Source organism: Callorhinchus milii, unplaced genomic scaffold (genome assembly GCF_018977255.1).
Source record: "Callorhinchus milii isolate IMCB2004 unplaced genomic scaffold, IMCB_Cmil_1.0 Scaffold2, whole genome shotgun sequence".
In the NCBI taxonomy this organism is placed as follows: domain Eukaryota; kingdom Metazoa; phylum Chordata; class Chondrichthyes; order Chimaeriformes; family Callorhinchidae; genus Callorhinchus; species Callorhinchus milii.
Window position 1 is genome coordinate 16,600,773 of NW_024704743.1, and position 17,385 is coordinate 16,618,157.

Genomic DNA, 17,385 nt, shown 5'->3' on the forward strand with positions numbered 1-17,385 from the left:
GAAGGAGGCAAGGAAAAGGGTTAGGTGGTGGGACTGTGGGATGGAGTTCCAGAGGATGGGGGCAGAGAGGCTGAAGGCCCGCCCACCAATGGTGGAGGGTGTAAGGCAGTGGACATGAAGCAGGCTGGAGTTTGTCTATTGGAATTGAATCACTTCTTTGAGCGGATGAAGCAGAATACCCTCTTCCCCCAATCTACTGGACAACAATAATTTACAGTGATTTAGCACCTTTCATGTCAGAGGACATCTCAAACGTTTGACATTGCTGACTGGTGAGTTGGATGGAGGGGGAAGCTGAGCAGGGTGGAGTGGGGCGGAGGGAAGGTGACTGAAAGTATAGTTGAAAAGGTAGGTTTTAAGGCAGGTTCAAAGGTTGGAGGGCATGGGTGAGGTGGAAGGACTCCGGGATGGAGTTTCTGAGAGCGGGGCAGAATGACTGTATAGTCTGTAAGCATAGTCACCTGGGTGTCTGACACATGCAGAGAGCCATCACCATTGCTTGAGAGTATCCAAACCAAACTGAGCATTCCATGTATCTCACCTATTCATGGAAATTCCAGAGATATTTATTGGAATGGAATGTGTATTAGGCGCATGTTGGCAAGAGCTAAGGTTTAGGTCCCAAGCCTTGATTTTTCTCCCAATTTCCTTTTCCCCACTCCTTAAAAGCTTTGGGTGTACTGCTGGGGTCAAACCAGCTTGCTGTCGAAAGCACTTGTGGCAAGCAAGTAAGCAAATAGATACTGTAGTGGATAGAAAATAGATATTGCACTTCACGTTAAGGGGAAAAAGCAGCAACCTCCCGGGATGTTTCAAAATGCAAGAATGATTCTGTCTGAGTATGATTCTTTACACAAAGGTGACATTGCTTTAGCAATTTGCTATTGATTCTCACAGTGTATGGGGCAACAGAGCTTACTCTATGTGAAGGGTGCTATATAAATGTAAGTTGTTGTTGTCAGGTTGTTTCTGATAGAGTTATTGTACATTGTCTGTAGTCGCAACACTTTGGCAGGATAATTAATGCACTCATGCACTCAGGATCAGTAACTGAAAAACACAGTGAAAAACATGGTCCAGACAGGAATAACTTATAGTGGAATTTATTATCTCTCGGATTCTGGATGTCTCTTGCATATAATAGAAATATTTGCATTCTTTTTTCTGCTCAACATAACCTGAGAGAATCTAGGAACTGCTTGACAAGCATTTTAAAAGCAAATTGTGGAGCAATTGATTTTTCTCCCAATTTCCTCTCCTCCACCTCCAGAAAGGATGTTAAGTCTTTTTCATCCCACTAGGATATGTTTTTTCAGGCACTGGTTGTTCATGTGTTTCATGTTTCCTCAATATTATACCCAACAAGGACAAACCTTAATTTAGACAGTCTCTCCAAAATCCAGTCTGAGTGGTGTTAACACAGGGCAATTGGAAATGCACAGCACTGTGCCCTTTAAGGAGCGTTTTATTCAAATTTATGTTTTTAATTTCTTTGTGTTCCCAGGAAAAGGTTGTGCTTCCTTCGGTGGTCATTGAGCCGGCATCAAACAGCGAGACTGAGGCTGAAGGTACTCTGAGCATTGTTGAGAATGAAACTCCAGAGTCACAAGAAGACCACACACAAGACAAGGATATGAAGTCAGATGTGGATCCCAGTGCACAGGAGATGAAACCAGTGGAGGAGGTGAAGCCAGAGCAGGAGGTCAAACCAACACAAGAGGTCAAGCCGGCCGGAGAAGAGGTCAAGCCGGCCGGAGAAGAGGTCAAGCCGGCCGGAGAAGAGGTCAAGCCGGCCGGAGAAGAGGTCAAGCCGGCCGGAGAAGAGGTCAAGCCGGCCGGAGAAGAAGTCAAGCCGGCCGGAGAAGAGGTCAAGCCGGCTGGAGAAGAGGTCAAGCAGGATGGACAAAAAGTCAGTGTAGGAGCCCCGAGCGCTCCTCAGCAGCAAAGTGAGCCTAAAACTGAAGTTGGAGGGGTGCAAGGCATGCCTGCTAATTTTCAGTTTAAGGTAAGTTTTTACCAGTTATCTATTTTAGTAGTGTCAGAACACGACCAGAGAACAACCTGAGTTACATTTATGCAAGTCTGTCAAAAATATCACTAAAAACAAAAGGTACTTGGGTTTCCAGCAAGTTCTAGTTACTTTTTCTATTTTTGCTGCAGATTGAAAATACATGTGTTCACTTATGTTATGGTCCATGGATTAATATCACATTGACCATCACTGAGAGATGTTATCTGGTGGCATTTTCTTTCAGGTTAAAGCACTCCATAATTTTGATGCTGCCAGTGAAGATGAGCTTAACATGGAGCCAGGAGACATTGTTCTGGTGATTCTATCAGACAAAGTAGAAGAGCAGGTAAGCAGAAAACAAGCTCTATTTTTAGGGGGTCAGCCAAGTGTTTGGCACATGCGGAAACCCATCACCATGAGTATCCAATCCAAAATAAAAGCTCCATGTATCCCACCTACACATGGAAATTCCAGAGATAGATTGTTCGAATGGAATGGGCACTGGCTCCTTGGAGGAATGCTTGCTGCTTACCTAATTCTGGAAAGTATTAGAGCATGCATTGGGGTACTGCCTGAATTTAACCAGCTAAAACCACATAGGTTGCCATTGATATCACTATTGGCAAGCTTTCCTGCTGCTTGTCCAGCTAGGAACACCCGACCTTTAGGGCTTTGGCTTGCAGGGATAACAGGAGCTGTGTGGCAGGATTCCTTGCCCCCAGTGATTGGTCTACTCTTCCAAGTCCTGCCACTGAACCAGTATGTGCGGTTATCAACAGTACCCTGGAATACTGCGGACACAGTCGATCACGCCATCCTCCACCGCCTTTCCTCCGTCATTCACCTCAGTGGGACCGCACTCGCCTGGTTCGAGTCCTACCTCACAAACCGCCAGCAGTACATCTGCACAAACGACTTCTCCTCTCGCTCTCACCCGGTCACCTGTGGGGTACCCCAAGGATCCATCCTTGGCCCCCTCCTCTTTCTGATCTACATGCTCCCTCTTGGGGATGTCATCCGGAGACATGGGGTACATTTCCACATGTATGCAGATGACACCCAACTCTATTTTTCCACTTCTCTTGATGTTCTGTCAGCCTGCCTGTCAGATCTCAGATCTCACTTCTTTCAGCTGAACGTTGACAAGACAGAAGCCATACTCTTTGGCTCTCATCAACATCTAAAATCTCACGGCTCTCATCTTTTCCATCTATCTGACCTCCCCCTAAAACTCTCCGAACCCGTACGCAACCTAGGGATCAGGTTCAACCCCCAATTATCCTTCCTCCCCTGCATCCAATTGCCTTTGTTCCTCCGAGTCTGGCCTCCTCATTATCCCCCGAATCCTCCACTCCACTCTCGGTGGCCATACCTTCAGCCACTATGCCCCGAGGCTCTGGAGCTGCCTTCCTCACTCCCTTCGTCTCGCTCGCTCCCTTCCCATTCTCATATCTCTGCTGAAGACATTTCTTTTTGACTGCGCTTTTGATCACCTTCCTCCCCATCCTCCTGGCTCGGCCCCGGGATCCGTTACTGTAAAGCTCTCTGAGATGCCGTCCGGTGTGGCGGGCGCTATATAAATCCAAGTTGTTGTTGTTGTTGACCCACCTGGCTCAAGATCTACTAAGACCGCCACAGAGCTTGATTCCCACATTCCGTTGCCATCTTACAGCCAGTTCACCTCCAAGTTTAGAGGCTTACCTCCCAACCCAACTTACCTCCCAAAACAAGCACGAAACATACCCCTTTATCTTCTCACAGAAATGTTTCTTCACCAAAATCTTCTATCACATTTTCGGTCTTTCTTAAATATAATTTTCGGACTATATTGAGGATACGTGATTCAAAATCTACAGAATTTAGCGATATCCACTCAAGAGAATTCAGTAATTATACTGTCACAGTAAGGTGACAGTATACAGTAAGGTACTGTATACAGTAAAGTCACAGAGGCAAAGTCCATTGTGGGGTTCAGATGGAATTGGACAGGTGTGGAATCCTCTAGCATAGTAGTTAGCACCCTCGACTCGCAAGCGAGAGAACTTGAGTTTAATTTCTGGGTGGGGCAAAATCTTGGGCAAGTTTCCTTATTCCACATGCCTCTGTTAACCTAGCAGTACATAGGAACCTGGTTATTAGTCTTTCTTAAATATTATTTTCAGACTATATTGAGAATATGTGATTCAAAATCAACAGAATTTCAAGATTATTATCATTATATTATTATTAGTGATTGGTGGATCACTTTCCAGGGTAACAATCCCTTCAAAAAACAATAATAATAATGGTCACTCAATCCACGACTGTTTTTGGGACACTGCTGTGCGCAATTGGTTGCTGTGTTTCACCCACAAAATACACTCAATTCATAATATATTCTGTGAAGTGCTTTGAGATGTCTCAATGACGTGATAAGGCGCTATATCAAATGCATAGGTTATTATTATTAAATAAAGATTAGAGGCTTGAAGGGGTGTGAGGAAATGGAGGGCAGTTGGATTGAAAGTGTAGCTTGCTCTGAGAGTCGGTGCAGACTCAGTCGGCCGATGGCCTCCTTCTGCCCTGTAAATTTCTAAGATTCTATCATTCCTGTGCACATTAGGAATCACGATTTCAGCAGGGAAGAAGGGAAAGGGAAATGTCTCCACCAAAAACTTAGTATAACAATATTTCCAAGGTATTCAACAGTGTTAAATAGTTTGTTGTTTGTTTGTTTGAACGTCTCCTGATAACACTATAAACATCTCTTGTCTAACAGTGTGAACTCTCTCCTACTCTCCACTGGGACAGTATGAACAATGACATCATTAGTCCAGCCATTGTGTGAAGTTGGGAGGAAGAGGTTCACAGCTACTGACCAGTAGATTTAATCACAACATGTGATAGATATCAAGTCACAGGTCACATTTTCACACCCACTATTATTTGTTTTGAGGTTCTTAGAATCCTTGATCATACGTTTGGAATGAAGAAGGCCCTTCAGCCCATCTGACCTCATTCCTCCAAAATCTGTTCCCTGTTACCTTCAATCATAACATCAAGCTGTTTATTAAATTAGTTCCTTGTCCTACCTTTGAATCACCCTTGCTGGTATCCTGTGTATCATTAATTTCTTCTTGGTAAACAAATACTGTGTGGTGTCTGTCCTGAAATTGCCCATTGGAAGCCTGAGCCTGCTGTGCCTTCTTGTTTTTTGCTGTCTTGACGTATTTGAAAATATTGTTCTGGGTTTATTGTCTGAATCCCATTTAAAATCTTATGCACCCCAATAAGCTCCTCTCTGAGATGTCTTTTCAATGCTGAAGAGCCTGAATTTATCTTCTCTTTGCTCATTGCTCATTCCTCTAACACTGGGGACCATCCTCGTTGCTCTGCCTCTTGGCACCGGGCAACTCCTTATGTTTCAGTGACCACAACGTACGCAGTAGTCTAGGTATGACCTGACCAGAATACTATACAGGTTAAGCATGTCTTCCAGGCATCTAAACTCAACTGATTTTCTAATATAGCACAGCATTCCATTTCCTAGTATAAATAGTTCAGGTTAAGGTGTCTCACTGCCATAGTGTTTGTTGCACTGGCTATTAATGAACAGAACATTTAGGATAATGTCACTGTTGCTGCTTGAGTTCAAAGGGTGGCATCCTGGATTAATTTGAGTACTTAACTAGAGCTTCATTTAAGAGCTGCAGAGTCTGACTGACAGTCTTACAAAAAATAAAACATATCAGGCAGAAAATAAACTTGTTTCTTGTAAATATACCTTCATCTGTCAGTTCAGTGACAGATGAAGGTATAGCTGGCCCCCACCTGTCTTTGGGGAGGTGGGGAAAAGATGAAGACACATCCCAACATTGCTACTTGGAGTTTACACTTTTGTTAGTTGCTCTTTAAGATGAGGATGATGCTTCAATGCCCTAAGGTTCAAACAGAAGCCACTTTTAGCAATCTCTCCTTTCAACATCGGGAACCTGATTTCAGTCCAGCCCCAACATCTGGAAATTAAGAGAAAAACATTTGGTGACATCAATTCTGTTCCACACCGGTATCTGAGGACAAAGCACTGAACAGCTAGAATCCCCCAATAAGTGGTACTGATGAGTCCTAGCCCTGGACGTCCCAAGCCCTTCAGCGCCTTGGGATGACCTCCCGATGTGAAAGGCGCTATACAAATATAATTTTGTTGTTGAGATCAAACGTACAATCCACAGCGACCATCAGCATTGTGTTTGGTTACCACTGAAGACACAATACAGCTGCTGAGAACTGTATTGGAGATTAGAAATTGTTTTTTTTCTTCTTGCAGGATGCTGGCTGGCTTTTGGGCATAAAGGAGTCTGACTGGTTACAATACGGTGATGCCAAGGGCCATAAGGGACTGTTTCCAGAGAATTTCACACAGCGACTGGAATAAGCATCAGCTGCTGTCTATGGCTATGTGGAATTGTTCAATTATAGCAGGACTTCTCTGACCAAACCACGTGGTCCCCACAACACACACTTGTGTCCTTGGAAGTTTAATGGTTTACAAAACATTAATATCAGAGTCTAAAAGAGATATACAGCAACAAAAAGAGCACTCAGTGAATACAAGAGTGCAGGTGTCTATTAGCTGAAGGAAAAAAGCATGACAATGGCCCAAACGTAATTATTAATTTGAAAATAATTGTTTATCTAAATGCAATATGTAATTGTGCTTTAATGGAGTTCTGGTGATCCTGTGTATGATCCCTTGCTATCACTTAATGCCAGTGTAACTGTTGGGCAACAAATTTATCTTTTTGCACTGAGCATAGCGTGTGAATTTGTTGCACTGCATCAGAATTAAGGTAGTGTATCACGTAGTCAAATATCTATAAACTTATTAACCTTTGATATGTTACTGAAAATTGCTGCCGGTTGTTTTTATTTATATGATGTTGCTGGAAAGTTTGCCTTTTCAGTGATGCGGTGTAGGTGACCCTGCTTTGAAATGTATCTCCTTTCGAGTCTCCTTGCCACGTGCATTTGTTGTTCCTTGTCACCAGCAGTCTGCTGTTGACTCTGTTTCCAAACAAATCGGTTTTGCTTCATTGCCAAAATAAACTTGAGAAATTGTACTTGTAATGTATTGTGCATTAAAGTTTTAAAATTATACAATTTAAAGTGCAGTATGATCTTCTGGGGCAAGAGTTTGCCAGTTCCCCCAACTGGCTGGTAACCTGCTGCTTTTCACTCTCCTATATAACCAAACCACAAAATAACAAGACGTTTGCAGCTCCTTAAAAGGCTGAGTATAATCCAACCCTTTTATGTCAGTTATTTAACTATAAGCTCGGTTTATCTTTCAAGGAACAACTATAGCATTCTGAACAAATGTGACAAAATAAGTAAAATATTAATGATGTCCATGTCATTTAAGTACTGTATCAATGTGCTGTTCTGTGATCATTGCTATTCATATTTCATTACACTGACTGAAATAAAAAATATTACCATTCTGAGTTGCATTATTTAAGTGTGGGGGAGGAATCTATTTTACATTTAAAAATTGATAATCGTGCAGCACTGAGCATGTCAATCTAACATCATCCTAGGTACATTTACAATGATTGCCACTGATCCAGCGCCTTTCACATCGAGAGTCTCAAAGCGCTTCACAAGATTTACAGTAAACCAAATAACTGTATTTGGTAGGCGTAAGCACCAGTCAATTGGCACACAGCAATGTCCCACCAATAGCCAGTGAGTGAGTGACCAATTTTACCTGGGGGATTGTTGGCCAGGAAACGGGGAGAAATTCTTTCAGAGTGCCTCGGGCTCTTTGACATCCACCTGGATAGGCAGACATGACCTCGGTTTAACATCTCATCTGAGAAATGGCACTTCCAACAAAGTACCACACCCCCAATACTTCACTGGAATATCAACAACAACTTGCATTTATATAGTGGCCTTCATGTGGGGGTAGCATCCCAGAGTGCTTGACAGTGGTGGAGTCTGACACTGAGCCAGCGGGAGAGGAGGGTGACCCGTAACCATAATCAAAAAGTTCTTTAGGCAGGATTTTAAAGTGCGGAGGGAGGGAGGGGGCAAGGGGGAGGGATTGAGTTCCAGAGTTTCGGGGCATAGTGGCTGAAGGCGTGACCACTGATGGTGGAGCGGAGGGGATGAGGGACAAACAGGAGGCCAGAGCCCCTCAAGCAGAGGTAGTGGGTGGAGTTGGGGTAAGCAAATTGGATAGGTAGGGACGTGCAAGGCCATGAAGGAATTTGAAAACGAGTGATAGGATCTTAAAATTGATCTGTTCATTAATTGGGAGCCAGTGGAGCTTGGCAAGAACTGGTGTGATGGGTTACAGAGTTTTGTGCAGGTGAGTATCTGGGCAGCGGAGTTTTAAATTAGTTGAATTTTGCGTATGGTGGAGCTGGGGAGCCCAGCGAGGAGGGCATTGGAATAGTCCAGCCAGGAAATGATGAAGACATGTACGAGGGTTTCGGCTGCTATGGTTGTGAGGTACGAATGGAGGCGGACAATGTGATGGAGGTGGAAAAAAGCAGTCCTGGTCAAGGAACGGATATGGGGGAGAAAGTTGTGGATCGAACCTGATGCCTAAGTCGTGCATGGCTCTGGTGAGTTCTGAGGGAGAGCCAAGGGAGGTTGATGAGCTCAGATCTGCAGAAGGGAAGACATTGACAGGAGCCAGAGTTTGGCTTCTGTCTTATGGATATTACGGAAATTTGTGGTTAACCAGGACTTGATGTCCGTCAACAAGCTGACAGGACATCAGTGGACTGGAGTTGCAGCTGGAGAAATAGACTTGGGTATCATTCGCATACATATGGAAGTTCACTGCATGTCTGCAGATGACATTGTATGTCTGCAGATGACAGATAAGCATGTAAATAATGAAACGAAGGAGGCCAAGCATAAAGCTTTGGGGTACATCGCAGGTGACAGGGTGGGTTGGGAGGAAAAAATATTTGCCAAGATGTATTGTTGCCAGTTTGTTAAGTAGGACTCAAGCCATGCAAGTCCCAGTAAGGTGGATTTTTGTGTGAGTATCCGCGCAAGGAGTGGAGAAGCGGTGGGAGAGGATGGCCTGGTCGACTGTGTCGAACGCAGCGGAGAGGTCCAGGAGGCAGAGGGAGCCCTGATCACAGACAGAGAGGAAGTCATTCGTTACTTTCTAATGAGCACTGTCCCTGTACTGTGGGCCGGTTGAAAACCGGACTGAAGGGGTTCGAGTAGGGAGTGGAGGGAGAGATGTTAGCAATGTTCTTTTGTAACAATGCCTTCCAAAATTTTGGCCAGGAAGGGCAGGTTTGAAATGGTATCAGCCTAGATGTGCGAGTTCAAAGATTCAATGTGGGACTTGAACCTACAACCTTTTGACTCAGGTGAGAATGTTACCAACTAAGCCAGGATGACACCAGGTATTAAGGCTTTAGCTCCAGGGTTTTGGGACATCTAAAACTCAAATGTTCAATGTGCCTGATCAACTATCAGAGACTTGATTCACTGGCCTAACCGACCTTGTCAGAGGGCCACCTATTGCCCTAGGCACAGCATGTTTAAAGCTTACTTTTATATAGAAACACCATAAATCACTTTACAAATAAGATTTAAAAATGAAGGCAAACACAACAGCTAATTTCCATCAGTAACATCCTAGAAAATAGGTTAGGTTTTAAGTATTGTACTTAATTTTATCAAGCTTTAAAGGATGAAGGTGAAACAAACTGGAACTGAATCTAGATTGTCTGATCTCTGATCTGTTGCTCAACAGACTGAACGATTTATGATACTCATTTTACATATTTTTGTTAATTATAACGTGGTGAAATATTGCCTACAATGATCAAAATGCAATAAATTGAATGTTTAAAAACAAGCAAGATACCATTACCTCCTGCTTTAGTTATTTTATTCCTTACATTAATTGGAATTTAGCAACAACAATTTTTACTTATGTAGTCACTCGCATAAGATTTATGGTTCAAAATACATGAAAGGGAGCACTGAACAGAGAAAAAAAGTAGAATTTAAAGATGTTGAGTGAAGGCATGGTCTGAGATAGTATCCTAGAAATGTTTTGAAAGCAGAGAGAGGGGCAAAGCAAAGGGATTTTGTAAGCGTTGGGAGAGAGCAGGAACATTGTGGGTGAAGGCTCGGCTATCAGTGATGAGGTGGAGGTTGTCAGGAAGGAGCAATAGTCAAAAGAGTGAAGGGCATCGATGGAGGAAATTGCAAGGGAAGCCACAGACTTTGAAGGGATTTGAAGGTTAGAACCAGGATCTTAAAATCAATTAACTGAAGTACTAGAAGCCAGTGAAGACTGGAGGATGGGGGGTGTGGGTGCACCCAGCCCAGTGCAGCAGAAGATATGGGCTACAGTTTTCAATGAATTGGAGCTTGTGAAGAGTGGAGGTAAAGGAAGCTGGTAAGAATTGATAGATTTAAAATATTTTTGCCCCAATATCATTTGGCTCCTTTGACAAGTGCACTCTGTGAGTTAAACTGACTTGTTCTATTATTTGTTCATATATTGTATGATCATTGAGATGATTTAAGCAGAAGTTAGTTCAACTCTCCAACACGTGGATCTCCATTTACACTGTAGGGTGTGATATCCAGCCAGTATCAGCAAACACATGGAAACACACTTATACAAGCACCTTGTGATACAGATGCCATGCAAGTGCTGCATTTTCAGTGAATAACTTCCCCAACAACCCAAGTTTTTTTTTTATTTTGATAGAAGGACATTTGCACCAAAACGTCAAGTTTGTTTTATCGTGCAACAGTGAAACTCGGGCCCCATCCGGTCTACAGCAAAACCACCTTAGAATAAGTAGTGCGTTTTACCAGCAATACTGCCTTACCAACTTGGTTCCATTGATGAGAAAAATTATAACTCATTCATACACTAGGGAGAAGGGAAATCGACTGCGTGGAGGCTCATGTGGAATATAAATATCATCATGGACTAGTAGGGCCAAAGGACCTATTTCAGTGCTGTGCAGTCTATGTAATTCGATATAGTCTGCAATGCTCACACTAATCCACACACTTGAAAGGGGTAATGCACCTTTTCATCCCAGGTACACTGTTAGACACCAAAACACATCACCAATCACATCCCCAGAACATCGTAGTTTCCCAAAAGTAAAAGATTCATACAACGATATGGGTAAGATCTACTGCTTGCAATCTAACTCACTGCATAGACTCACAAAGAAGGCACATTACATGCATTTCACTATTATTGAGGTTGTGTGTGGGTATAACCTTTATACTATTTGGTGCAATCTGCTCTTTCATAGAAAGAAAATAGTACATACAGTACTCGGAAAAATTCATATATATATCCAATTATTTGAGATAAATCTAAATAAACTAACATTTTTATTTTCCCACTCAGGCTCCAGTTGAAATTCTAAGGACTCTAGCCAATAAAAAAAATGTTTGAAGGACATTTTGGGTTGAGAGATTGTTGCCATTATAAACTAAACCTGATCAGCCGTAAGACTTCAAATTCATTTGTCCATTATTTTTGCAAGAATCTTGAATCAATATTTTAAAATTGTTCTAGCTGTTTCTTTCCCACTTTCCAGATCACCCCTCCTAGTCGGACAGCAGATCAGCTCAGTAACCCACCCCCCCCACACCACTACCCTCAAGTAGGGTGTAGAGTTCCAGCTCAACCTGTGTCTGTTAGTGATCATTGCTTGAGAACTCGGTTAGCATCTCCATTCCTTCTCTCAGCTAGTTTCAGGTGTACAGTTTCTTTATGCCACTGAGCTCAATTTGACCAATCTAATGCATTTCATAATGATATTAATCCCAGCTAGATAAGGATTCAAAAACACCAGACTCTCTCAAAAAGAAACATTTAAGTTGTTAAAATTGCGATGGAAATGATAAACCAACTCAAAAAATAAAGTAGTGGGATAGTAGAAAAGCTGCTGTAAAGTGGCCTTTGAGATCAATGTTGAACTTTTGCAATGCATACAGTAACAATATTAATATCCTTTTCAGTCTTGCAGTCTCTGATTTCAGCTCCAGATTAGTCAGACAATTAAATTCTCATTCATTTTGGCAAATACAATAACTGCAGTAATTATAATAAACTATAGAGCAGAAATTTAATCAGTTTCAAGTGGTCTTTGTGTTCCAATCCGAATATTCATTTATTGTTATCAATGGCATGGGGTTCCCACTTTAGATTTGTGGTCTTTACATTTACAAATCAGATGAATGCACGTCTCCTGTTTCTATCTCATGAAGATGCGTCGTGCTTTGGTAAAGGAGCTGCAGTTGGTTCCTTGCTCTCTGTTAAAGCTCTTGGTTGATGGATAAACACACTGAATTTAACTCCTTGGTTACCTGCGGCTCTAACAAACCCACTGTTTGCAGTCATGGTTATTGCCTTTAAAGTGTCTCCAGTGCCAAAGATAGTAATAGAACGAGTGTTGATTTTTGCACTAGCTTCCAGCCTCAAGGCATATTCAGAAGGTTGGTCTGGTACAACTGAGATTCTCTGGAGCAGTTTCTGTGCTCGGTCCCTCTCCCCCTGTCCACCCAATGTATCTAAAATGGCTTGAAAATCCTTCACTGCTGACTGACACGCAAATAGTTCCTTACCCTTCATAAAGGCCTGTAGTTTGGGTAACACACTCTCCTCCCTTTCCTGTGCAGCCTGTTCTGTCAACACTTTCTCTTTAAAAATGTAGTCGCAGCCCCCGTGACTGACAGCCGAAACAAAGGTGATTAAGGTTGTGATATCTAGGTTGACTCTATTACAGAAATCCACCTTAACGTCAGTCGGGAAAGCAACGCTGGCGACGATTGTTGAGCGATCGACTTTAGTCACACACAGAGGCTCCTCTAGATCTTCCTCAGAGTCACTCAAATTCTCACCAGCTTCCTCCACCAGATCCATCATCGAATTCACCGCGACAATATCCCCTCGCACAGAGAGCCCCATTTCCTTCAGTCTGTCTGCCATGGGGCTCGAAACACTGTTGTAAAACGCAAACACAATGTGCGGATTGCTGTACTGCACCAGCTGCTGTTTGCTGGCCTCCAGGTAGTCTTCCGCTTGCTCTATGATGCTCTTGTCTCCGTACTGCCCTCTGCCCACCCAGATGCTGTGCAGCGCCTCGGCTTTTCGGCCAATTGCTTTGACCCACGTGTGACCGCTGTTGGCCACCACATCCACCACCAGGCATTGCTTCTCCCCGGCACGGTCCCGATAGTTGAAGACATGCAGCAAACTGACCACATCGCCCAGGCTCTCGGCAGACTCGATCACCGCCTTCAGGTGGGTGAGGTTCGTGCTCTGCAGGTGCGATTCCTTCACAGACACCTTACCCAGTTCCACTTTCTGCAGAAACTTGAGCTCTGCCTTCAGTTTGCTGCAGAGTTTGGGACCTCCCTGCACGCCGTCCTTCCGGGAACAGGCAAGTGCCTCCGCCCTCTCAAGCAGCTGCCGGGCTTCAGCCATTCTCTCCATAAGGATTCGGTGCACCGACATGGTGAGATCATCACCCTGGAAGAAGCTATGGGTTGGAAGGAAAGAGACAGCGAAAGTCATCATTCTCACTCACTCTATCTGGTGCCTGTCTCACTCTCTCTCTGGTACGTATATCGCTCTCTTTCTCTCTGGGGCCTTTCTCACTCTGCATCTCTCTCACTCTTTCTCTGGTGCCCATTTCACTCTCTTTCTCTTGTGCCTGTGTCTCACCAACCTGAACCTCTGGTGCCTATTACACTCTGTCTCTTTCTCTGGAGCCTGTCCCACCCTCTCTGGCTCTGGGGCCTCTCTCTCTCTCTCTCTCTCTCTCTCTCTCTGTGGGGCCTGTCTCTCTCTCTCTCAAGGCCTGTCCAACTCTCTCTCTCTCTCTCTGGGGCCTGTCTCACTCTCTCTCTCTGGGGCCTGTCTCACTCTCTCTATCTCTGGGGCCTGTCTCACTCTCTCTCTCTCTGGGGCCTGTCTCACTCTCTCTCTCTCTGGGGCCTGTCTCACTCTCTCCTCTCTCTCTTCTGGGCCTGTCTCACTCTCTCTCTCTCTGGGGCCTGTCTCACTCTCTCTCTCTCTGGGGCCTGTCTCACTCTCTCTCTCTCTGGGGCCTGTCTCTCTCTCTCTCTCTCTCTGGGGCCTGTCTCTCTCTCTCTCTGGGGCCTGTCTCACTCTCTCTCTCTGGGGCTTCTCTCTCTCTCTCTCTCTCTCTGGGGTCTCTCTCTCCCTCTGGGGCCTCTCTCTCTCTCTGGGGCCTCTCTCTCTCTCTGGGGCCTCTCTCTCTCTCTCTCTCTGGGGCCTCTCTCTCTCTCTCTCTCTCTGGGGCCTGTCTCTCTCTCTCTCTCTCTCTCTGGGGCCTGTCTCTCTCTCTCTCTCTCTGGGGCCTGTCTCACTCTCTCTCTCTCTCTGGGGCCTCTCTCTCTCTCTCTCTCTGGGGCCTTTCTCGCTCTCTCTCTCTCTCTCTCTGGGGCCTGTCTCACTCTCTCTCTTTCTCTCTCTCTCTCTCTTTGGCCTCTCTCTCTCTCTCTCTGGGGCCTCTCTCTCTTTCTGGGGTCTCTCGCTCTCTCTGGGGCCTGTCTCACTCTCTCTCTCTCTCTTTGGCCTCTCTCTCTCTCTCTCTTTCTGGGGCTTCTCTCTCTCTCTCTGGGGTCTCTCTCTCTCTCTGGGGCCTGTTTCTCTCTCTCTCTCAGGGGCCTGTCTCTCTCTCTCTCTCTGGGGCCTGTCTCTCTCTCTCTCTCTGGGGCCTCTCTCTCTCTCTCTCTCTCTCTGGGGCCTCTCTCTCTCTCTCTCTCTCTGGGGTCTCTCTCTCCCTCTGGGACCTCTCTCTCTCTCTCTCTCTCTCTGGGGCCTGTCTCTCTCGCTCTCTCTGGAGCCTGTCTCTCTCTCTCTCTCTTTCTGGGGCCTCTCTCTCTCTCTCTCTGGGGCCTCTCTCTCTCTCTCTCTGGAGCCTGTCTCTCTCTCTCTCTCTTTCTGGGGCCTCTCTCTCTCTCTCTCTCTGGGGCCTCTCTCTCTCTCTCTCTCTCTCTCTGGGGCCTGTCTCTCTCTCTCTCTGGGGCCTGTCTCACTCTCTCTCTCTCTCTCTGGGGCCTCTCTCTCTCTCTCTGGGGCCTTTCTCACTCTCTCTCTCTCTCTCTCTCTGGGGCCTGTCTCTCTCTCTCTCTCTCTCTCTCTCTGGGGCCTGTCTCACTCTCTCTGGGGCCTGTCTCACTCTCTCTCTCTTTGGCCTCTCTCTCTCTCTCTCTCTGGGGCCTGTCTCACTCTCTCTCTCTCTTTGGCCTCTCTCTCTCTCTCTCTCTGGGTCCTCTCTCTCTCTCTCCCTCTCTGGGGCCGCTCTCTCTCTCTCTCTCTCTGGGGCCTCCCTCTCTCTCCCTCTCTGGGGACTGTCTCTCTCTCTCTCTGGGGCCTGTCTCTCTCTCTCTCTGGGGTGCTCTCTCTCTCTCTCTCTCTCTGGGGCCTGTCTCTCTCTCTCTCTCTCTCTGGGGCCTCTCTCTCTCTCTCTCTCTCTCTGGGACCTCTCTCTCTCTCTCTGGGGCCTGTCTCACTCTCTCTCTCTGGGGCCTGTCTCACTCTCTCTCTCTCTCTGGGGCCTCTCCCTCTCTCTCCCTCTCTGGGGACTGTCTCTCTCTCTCTCTCTCTGGGGCCTCTCTCTCTCTCTCTCTCTGGGGCCTCTCTCTCTCTCTCTCTCTCTCTGGGGCCTCTCTCTCTTTCTGGGGCCTGTCTCTCTCTCTCTCTGGGGCCTCTCTCTCTCTCTCCCTTTCTGGGGCCTGTCTCTCTCTCTCTCTCTGGGGCCTCCCTCTCTCTCCCTCTCTGGGGACTGTCTCTCTCTCTCTCTCTCTGGGGCCTGTCTCTCTCTCTCTCTCTCTGGGGCCTCTCTCTCTGGGGCCTCTCTCTCTCTCTGGGGCCTGTCTCTCACTATCTCTCTCTGGGGCCTCTCTCTCTCTCTCTGGGGCCTCTCTCTCTCTCTCTGGGGTCTCTCTCTCTCTGGGGCCTCTCTCTCTCTCTGGGGCCTCTCTCTCTCTCTCTGGGGCCTGTCTCTCTCTCTCTCTCTCTGGGGCCTCTCTCTCTCTCTCCCTTTCTGGGGACTGTCTCTCTCTCTCTCTCTCTGGGGCCTCTCTCTCTCTCTGGGGACTGTCTCTCTCTCTCTCTCTCTGGGGCCTCTCTCTCTCTCTCTGGGGACTGTCTCTCTCTCTCTCTCTCTGGGGCCTCTCTCTCTCTCTCTCCCTTTCTGGGGCCTGTTTCTCTCTCTCTCTGGGGCCTCTCTCTCTCTCTCCCTCTCTGGGGACTGTCTCTCTCTGGGGCCTGTCTCACTCTCTCTCTCTCTGGGGCCTGTCTCACTCTCTCTCTCTGGGGCCTCTCTCTCTCTCTCTCTGGGGCCTCTCTCTCTCTCTGGGGCCTGTCTCTCTCTCTCTCTCTCTCTGGGGCCTCTCTCTCTCTCCTTTTCTGGGGACTGTCTCTCTCTCTCTCTCTCTGGGGCCCCTCTCTCTCTCTCTGGGGACTGTCTCTCTCTCTCTCTCTCTGGGGCCTCTCTCTCTCTCTCTGGGGCCTGTCTCTCTCTCTCTCTCTCTGGGGCCTCTCTTCTCTCTCTGGGGCTCTTCCCTTTCTGGGGCCTGTCTTCTCTCTCTCTCTCTGGGGCCTCTCTCTCTCTCTCTCTTCCTCTGGGGCCTCTCCCTCCTCTCTCTCTCTCTGGGGCCTCTCCTCTCTCTTCTCTCTCTGGGGCCTCTCTCTCTCTCTCTGGGGCCTCTTCTCTCTCTCTCTCTCTCTCTGGGGCCTCTCTCTCTCTCTCCCTTTCTGGGGTCTCTCTCTCTCTCTCTCTCTCTCTGGGGCCTCTCCCTCTCTCTCTCTGCGCCGTCTCTCTCTCTCTCTCCTGGGGGCCTCTGTCTCTCTCTCTCTCTCTCTCTGGGCCTCTCCTCTCTCTCTCTCGGGGCCTCTCTCTCTCTCTCTCTGGGCCTCTCTCTCTCTCTCTCTCTGGGGCCTCTCCCTCTCTCTCTCTCTGGGGCCTCTCCCTCTCTCTCTGGGGCCTCTCTCTCTCTCTCTCTGGGGCCTCTCCCTCTCTCTCTCTCTGGGGCCTCTCCCTCTCTCTCTCTGGGGCTCTCTTCTCTCTCCTCTCTCTCTCCCTTTCTGGGGACTGTCTCTCTCTCTCCTCTCTGGGGCCTTCTCTCTCTCTCTCTCTGGGGCCTCTCTCTCTCTCTGGGGCCTGGGGCTCTCTCCTCTCTCTCTCTCTGGGCCTCCCTCTCTCTCTCTCTCCCTCTCTGGGGCTCTCTCTCTTCTTCTCTCTCTCTCTCTCTCTCTCTCTCTCTCTCTCGGGCTCTCCCTCTCTCTCTCTCTCGGGCTCTCCCTCTCTCTCTCTCGGCCTCTCTCTCTCTCTCTCTGG

At 46.7% G+C, this 17,385-nt stretch overlaps 2 protein-coding genes across 4 annotated transcripts in view; one reads left to right on the forward strand and one right to left on the reverse strand.

The window, feature by feature from the left end:
• amph (amphiphysin) overlaps positions 1–7,490 on the forward strand; it is an 89,455-nt gene extending 81,965 nt beyond the window's left edge. For 2 of the 3 annotated variants that reach the window (XM_042332368.1, XM_042332369.1), the window contains 3 exons: positions 1,505–2,005; positions 2,256–2,357; positions 6,318–7,490. In XM_042332368.1, coding sequence (XP_042188302.1) covers positions 1,505–2,005; positions 2,256–2,357; positions 6,318–6,425 — 711 coding nt within the window. In that variant the 3' untranslated portion in view covers positions 6,426–7,490. The remainder of the gene's footprint in view (positions 1–1,504; positions 2,006–2,255; positions 2,358–6,317) is intronic. The other variant, XM_042332370.1, reaches the window with a different exon arrangement.
• A 4,674-nt stretch (positions 7,491–12,164) lies between these two features.
• cunh7orf25 (chromosome unknown C7orf25 homolog) lies at positions 12,165–13,633 on the reverse strand. Its single transcript, XM_007884485.2, has one exon. The coding sequence runs from the start codon at positions 13,590–13,592 to the stop codon at positions 12,273–12,275; it is 1,320 nt and encodes a 439-aa protein (XP_007882676.1). The 5' UTR covers positions 13,593–13,633; the 3' UTR covers positions 12,165–12,272.
• Between the last annotated feature and the right edge of the window lie 3,752 nt (positions 13,634–17,385).

Excerpts from the sequence above, each read along its gene's own strand:
- cunh7orf25 (XM_007884485.2), bottom strand. The coding sequence starts at position 13,592 with ATGATGACTTTCGCTGTCTCTTTCCTTCCAACCCATAGCTTCTTCCAG.